This window comes from Hyperolius riggenbachi, chromosome 2 (assembly GCF_040937935.1).
Source record: "Hyperolius riggenbachi isolate aHypRig1 chromosome 2, aHypRig1.pri, whole genome shotgun sequence".
NCBI classification, from domain to species: domain Eukaryota; kingdom Metazoa; phylum Chordata; class Amphibia; order Anura; family Hyperoliidae; genus Hyperolius; species Hyperolius riggenbachi.
In genome coordinates this window covers 147846500-147853745 of record NC_090647.1, presented here as the reverse complement: position 1 = coordinate 147853745, position 7246 = coordinate 147846500, and the positions used below count along the sequence as shown (strand labels likewise).

Below are 7246 nucleotides of genomic sequence, written 5' to 3'. Positions count from 1 at the left end.
ACTCCCGCTGATGTCACCAGGAGTGTACTGCGCAGACACAGACCATACTGGGCCTGCGCTGTGCGCTCTTGGTGACATCAGCGGGATCGAGGACATGGCAACGCAGGCGCAGTGGTTTTCAGACTTTAAAGTCTGAAATTCCAGAAGTGAACCGGAACCGGGGCCGGAGCATCGGTGAGTGGCTGCGCCAACACAGGATGTCTGCGGGGGATCGTTAGAAGCCCCGGGTAAGTTCAACTCATTTTCCCCTGACCCCCCTACAGTATCCCTTTAAAATACAAAAGAAAATCCCTCAGCTTTAAATATTAACATGCATTTAATACCAAATACAGGATCTTCTCAAAGTATTAGCATATTGTGATAAAGTTCATTATTTTCTGTAATGTACTGATAAACATTAGACTTTCATATATTTTAGATTTATTACACACAACTGAAGTAGTTCAAGCCTTTTATTGTTTTAATATTGATGATTTGGGCATACAGCTCATGAAAACCCCAAATTCCTATCTAAAAAAAAATTAGCATATTTCATCCGACCAATAAAAGAAAAGGGTTTTTAAAACAAAAAAAGTCAACCTTCAAATAATTATGTTCAGTTATGCACTCAATACTTGGTCGGGAATCCTTTTGCAGAAATGACTGTTTCAATGCGGTGTGGCATGGAGGCAATCAGCCTGTGGCACTGCTCAGGTGTTATGGAGGCCCAGGATGCTTCGATAGCGGCCTTAAGCTCATCCAGAGTGTTGGGTCTTGCGTCTCTCAACTTTCTCTTCACAATATCCCACAGATTCTCTATGGGGTTCAGGTCAGGAGAGTTGGCAGGCCAATTGAGCACAGTAATACCATGGTCAGTAAACCATTTACCAGTGGTTTTGGCACTGTGAGCAGGTGCCAGATCATGCTGAAAAATGAAATCATCTCCATAAAGAACTATCACAATATGCAAATTTTTTGAGAAGATCCTGTAGTATCTATTTTTATTAAAGTACAAGAAATAGACACCCAAAAAGAAAGATCCTCACCAGTAATGCTGTCCACCAAAACCTGCCACCGATGCAGTTCCTGCTCCAACTGGCGGATCTCCCTTTTTTGGCGACGATCAGCCACAGTCAATTCTGACAAGCACAGGAATTTAAAGGGAAGAGGATTAGGCAAAAAAGATTAGGCAAAAATCAAGAAAAGTGCTGGATGGATTAGTGGAAGGGGGCACTCACCATGTTCTAGGACTTCATCTCGAGTATCTCTGCAATAAAATAATTTTTTTTTTAAAAGTGTATTAGGTGAAGGTCCCTTTTACTTCTCCATTTGTAGAGATGAGCTGCAAATCTGACTTTCCATGCAAATGTCACTTCCTAAGACTAGTGACACGCCGCTGCATAAGGGTAAATCCCCATAAAGGAGACACAGGCAGAAATAAAACAGATGTGTTCTAATCAGCTTTCTGCTTGAAGAGGTTTGTTTTTAACTTCCTCCTACAGGTACCTAAAGCTATGGAAATAAATCCTATGACCAAACAAGAAAGTCTCAGGAGCGCACGGCCCATGGTAGTTAATGTTACCTCTAAAATAGAGGTGGAGCCAACCCGTGGGCAAACAAATATAGTGAAGAAACAAAATTCACAGGTGTCTGGTTCAACCAATTCAATATGGAAAAATTCACAACCATAAAAATCCCCTTTATCCCTCCTTTAGAAAATAGTGACACATGGCAGTGTGATAACCAACATCAGCTGATAGATAAACAGGCTAGCCATCCTGCCATAACCGCCACATCACACCTCTTAAAGAGACCCAGAGACGAACTAACTAACAGTTTTATACATACCTGGGGCTTCCTCCAGCCCCATCAGCCTGGATCACTCCCACACCGCCGTCCTCCGCTGCCTCTGTCTGCCGGTACCAGGTCTCGTCATTTCAACCAGTCGACACAGACGCAGTGCACTCCCTCCGTACTGAGCAGGTGCATGCGTACAGAGCCAGAGGGAGCCCCTGCGAATGCGAAAGACTGGTCGCATCCGGCGGAAGTGACGGGACCCGGAACCGGCGACAGAGGCAGCAGAGGACGGCAGCGTCGGAGCAGAGGGGCTGGAGGAAGCCCCAGGTATGTATAAAACATTTTCCTATTTTTTCCGTAGCTTTGTCTCTGGTTCCCTTTAAGTGTGATGCTAATTGAATTTGTTTTACTGCACAGTGCTGCAAAGGTGCGTACACACGCACTATCGGCGGCAACGACTGGTCCGTCGGACCCTCCCACTGGGCGGACGTTCAGTCGACAGTAGTACGTGTACGCTGATCGGATCGTTCAGAAACAGCCTTATCAGTCCTCCGACAGCGTGTACACACATACTACTGTCGGCTGAACATCCGCCCAGTGGGAGGGTCAGGCGGACCCGTCGTTGCCGCCGGTAGTGCGTGTGTACGCACCTTTAATACAAGATAAACTAACATCACTGCCTTAAATTGCTGCTTCAAATGGTAAGATTACTATGTAGATAACTTTCAGCTATGTCATGGACATGTGATGTGGCAGTACCTGTGCTGGCTTGAGTGGAAATTCATCTGCCACTGCTTCACCCATATTTTGCTTATCAACCATCCTATCTTCCTTGACATAAGTGTGGAACTCAACACAGATGCAGGGAGTTTGTTGCAAATCCCTGTGTTGCCATTGGAAAATCTTCTTGCAAGGTGTGAGGTGGCAGTTGTGGCTGGATGGCTAGTTGGTGGTTATTTACCCATCAGCTGATGTTGGTTATCACACAACCGTGTCACTATTTTTAAGGGGATTTTTTTTTTTTTTTATGTTTGAATTTTTCTATCATAAAAAAAAGTTTAAATCTGTTGGGACAGACACCCATGAATTTTGTTTCTTCACTACCAATAAATCCTAGCCATGTATCTCCAAGTTTAAAAGGAAACAAAAATTACTTAAAAAGAGACTCTGTAACAAAACAAAAAAAAAAAAGTTCCCCTGGGGGGTACTCGCCTCAGGAGGGGGAAGCCTCAGGGTCCCAATGAGGCTTCCCCCTCCCCTGTAGCTGCAGGCAGTCCATCGCTGGCTCCCCCGAAGTCTCCGGCAATCCTGGCTCGACAAGCTACATTTATTTAGCTTCCCTGGCTCCAGCAGGGGGCGCTGTTGCGGCTCTCAGCACAGAGATAGGTGGAAATAGCCGATCTCTGTCGGGTCCACTCTATAAGGCCTCCTGCACACTGCAAGTTATTCCGATTCAGATTCCGCTTTTTAATCAGTTTTTACATCCGATTCAGATATCGATTTGCAGTGTGCAGGGAGCAAACTGCAAATCGGAATCTGAATCGGATGTAAAAACTGATTAAAAAGCGGAATCGGAATCACTTGCAGTGTGCAAGAGGCCTTACGCAGGCACAGGAGACTTGCGCCTGCACAGTAGAACGGCCCGACAGCGATCGGCTATTTCTGCCCATCTCCGAGTGGAGAACCTGTGCTGGAGCCGGGAAGGTAAAGATTTACATCCTTGCCGTTCCGGGAGCCGCCGTGGGACACTGGAGGACTGGGGAAGCCGCGATAGGGGAACTTTTTCTCGTTACAGGTTTTCTTTAAAAAAGTGGGATAAGTGAGAAGGTGGTCTTATCTCGTCACACATTGCCAGGAAGAATCTCTCTACCTGTGCTTCACTCTGCCCCCCTCCTTTTCTGATGAAGTAAATCAGCTGTTGCCAGGACGATGTGTCTGTCCAGTAAAAGGAGGGGGGCAGAGTAAAGGAGACATGCAGTGAGCTTCAGCACCAAAAATTACATTTGCTAGTGACTAAAGATGAGCTCTGTTCTGCTATTTGCAGTGAAAATAAAGAGAGATTGTGGGATTTCTGTCAATTGTTAGTTTATGTCACAGAGTAGTTACTGAAATTTTAGCTTTGGGAGTATAATTCTACTTTAAGGACATATACATAGACCATGCCCAGCTATGCTAGAGAAAAATGTTCACATGCGATAAGAGTTATACATACATAAGATTTATCATACCTTAGTTTGGTGTCATCTAGCATATCTTCTGCATCTGAAAAGTTTAAGACCTGATCCCCTTTGGGTAGAGGTTGAACTAAAAAAAAATTAATAGAAAGGAGATGAATACAGATGTGTGGCACTATAAACAATTTAACCACTTCTGTGCCAGGGGGGTATTTTTCGGATTGGTGCTGCGTGGGCTCTCCAGCCCGCAGCACCGATCAGATAGCAGCCAGGGCGATCAGACTTCCCCCCCCCCCTTTTTTTCCCCACTAGGGGGATGTCCTGCTAGGGGGGTCTGATCACCGCCGGCTGCTTGCGCTTGCGGGGGGGCCTCTTCAAAGCCCCCCTCCGCAGCGCTTCCTCGCCTCCTTCCCCTTCCCTCCCTCTCCCTCCCCCTGTGAGCGGCGCATGACGGATTTCCGTCCTGCGCCTGATGGCATAGGCTTTAGCCTATCAGATGCCGGTGTGGTGAAATTTTTTGCAACTTTATCAGATTTTGCAACCGGTTGCACTTATTTATAGATATAGCTATCAGAAAGTGCAACCTAACCATTGACTTTAACCTATCTGTATCAGAAAATGCAAAATAACCAAACCCTATTCTCACACAGAACCCTCCCCTCCTGCTCAACTAATACCCCCCCCTGGAGGGAACAATCCCCCCTCTTGCTCAACTAATAACCCCCCCTGGAGGGAACAATCCCCCCTCTTGCTCAATGGGATCTGTGGTTGCAAAAAATTACAAGCGTGTTAACAGAGAGGAGTCACGCCTACACAGTCATACACTGTCCTCTATGGCAAGTTGCAAAATATGATGGGTAGCAAAATTTTTCACTACACCGGCGATCCCCGGCCAATCAGAGGCCGGGGATCGCCGATCTCCTCTACGGCGCTGCTGCGCAGCAGCGCCGTATATATTTAAACACCGGGGAAGATCTTCCCCGCGTGTTTACATTTACCCTGCGAGCCACGATCGGCGGCTCGCAGGGTGTTCACGGAGACTCCCTCCGTGAACTGACATGGAACGGCCGCTCGTACGAGCGGCCGTTTTCATGGAATCCACTTCAGGATTCAGGGGCGCACTTAAGCGTACGCAGAATCCTGAAGTGGTTAACATCCAAAGCTGGAGAAAAAAACAAAAACAAAAAATCTAGTACTACCTGTCTGGTCCTCCAAGAGATAATACTGCTTCATAAGCTGCCAATGGATCTGTAGGGATTTGGCCGAACGGGACACATAGAAAACATCTGGATGTTTATTCAGCAAATCCTGGAATGTCTCCAGTGTGGGCTGTGAGCTCTAAAACGAAAAAACCCCCACCCCCACAAATTTTAGTAAAGTAAAAAACAAAACAAACAACAACAAAAAAAAATATATATATATAGATTTGACTCCAATACTGTCTCTTTAAGTAATATCCCGTACAGAGCTCACAGTACTCAGCAACTGTTCTTCAGCTTTACTGAAGAGCACTTTGCTCTGGATGGCAGCAATAGCTTCTGGGTGTAATTGTCGGATTGCTTGACATGCCAGCCTAGAAAATAGGCAAACAAGGATTACTGCATGTAAACCTTGGAAACAGATACGCTGACATCATGCAGTTTGTGACTATTGTGTATTAAGATGCACTGTACTTACTTGGAGATGACAGGGTCGTAGAGGAGGGCATACCATCTCTCTTGTATTTCACTAAGAGTGAAACGACAGCTGAATTTGACTCCAAGATGCACAGCCTGAAGATCATTGGTCTAAACACAAAAAGATTACACAGCAAAATCTATGTCATGTGCAAGGGAATTTTTGGGCAAAAATTCCGCAACATCAGGTAAAAATTGTATTATGATAGTGGATATCTAGGAACCATATTTTGGGAATAATAAAAGAAAGATTTCCTTTTTAACAATACCAGTTGCCTGGCTGTCCTGCTGATCCTCTGTTTTCAGGTGTGCTATTCAGACAATATTGCAGCTAGATCAGCAGGACTGCCAGACAACTGGTGTTGGGCAACACGGTGGTGCAGTGGTCAGCACTCTTACCTTGCAGCACTAGGTCCCCAGTTTGAATCCCAGCCAGAACACTATCTGCATGGGTTTCCTCCGCATGTCTTTGGGATGCATTTTACTCTCACATACAAAAAACATGCAGATAATTGGCTTCCTCCTAAACCTGCCCTAGATTGCGATACATAGGGTGCATACACACATCAGACCATAGTCTTTGGAAAGTGAAAGATCACAGACCAATCTTACCCCATTCCATGTAGTATGAGAGCCATACCTACACAGTCTATTCAATGGAGCTGAACTCCCCATCAGAAAAAAAATCTTTGTACAGCATGTTTGTGAGCAGCATCTTGCAATCACAAAAGATCAGTATCTGCAAAAGATCTGTTCCTGCAAAATGCATTCATAGTCTATGGGATCTGCAGATCATCATACACACCTTGTTTAACAGAATCATCTGCAGATCATCTGCAGATCAGATCCACCAGGATGGATTTTCAGATCTGCAGATGATTCTGTTAAACAAGGTGTGTATGATGATCTGCAGATCCCATAGACTATCATTGCAATTTGCAGGAACGGATCTTTGCCAGGAACAGATCTTTTGCAGATACTGATCTTTTGTGTCTGTACAGCATCTGTGTGTGCAGCATCTTGCAAAGATTTTTTGTCTGATGGGGAGTTCAGCTCCATAGAATAGACTGTGTAGAAATGCTCTCATACTACATGAAGGGTGGTAAGATTGGTCTGTGATCTTTCATTTTCCAAAGACTATGGTCTGATGTGTGTATGCACCCATACACTACACCACGCATATAACTATGGTAGGTAGGGATTAAATTGTGATGTCTTCTGAGGGAGTTACGCGACAAGACAATATACTCTGTACAGCGCTGTGAAAGATATTGGTGCTATATAAAAGTAAATAATAGTTTAAAACTATATAAATATAACAGACTCAAATTTACCTCTCACTTTAGATTCACTTTAAAGCAGATGTGGACAAATTAATGTGGAACTCACGAGCCAGCTTCATTGACAATTAAAAAAAAATGTTCAAAAGTTAGTGGTCAGTTTTAAATTCGAAGGAGCCAATGATAACTGCCAATGACAAATAACCACTTGAGGACTACAGTACTAAACCTCCCTGAAGACCAGGCCATTTTTGTTAATTGCCATGTAAGGCCAAGTTGCAGGGCTGCACAACTCAGCGCACAAGTGATTCCCCCAACACCCCCCCCCCCCCCTTTGTGA

The 7246-nt window shown here is 44.9% G+C and overlaps 1 protein-coding gene across 1 annotated transcript in view; it reads right to left on the bottom strand.

Moving 5' to 3' along the window:
- The window catches only part of MCRS1 (microspherule protein 1), a 42367-nt gene that overhangs the window by 24237 nt on the left and 10884 nt on the right, over window positions 1-7246 (bottom strand). Inside the window, 6 exon segments of the mRNA XM_068267660.1 lie at window positions 1026-1118; window positions 1218-1246; window positions 4005-4080; window positions 5150-5288; window positions 5415-5523; window positions 5628-5737. Coding sequence (XP_068123761.1) covers window positions 1026-1118; window positions 1218-1246; window positions 4005-4080; window positions 5150-5288; window positions 5415-5523; window positions 5628-5737 — 556 coding nt within the window.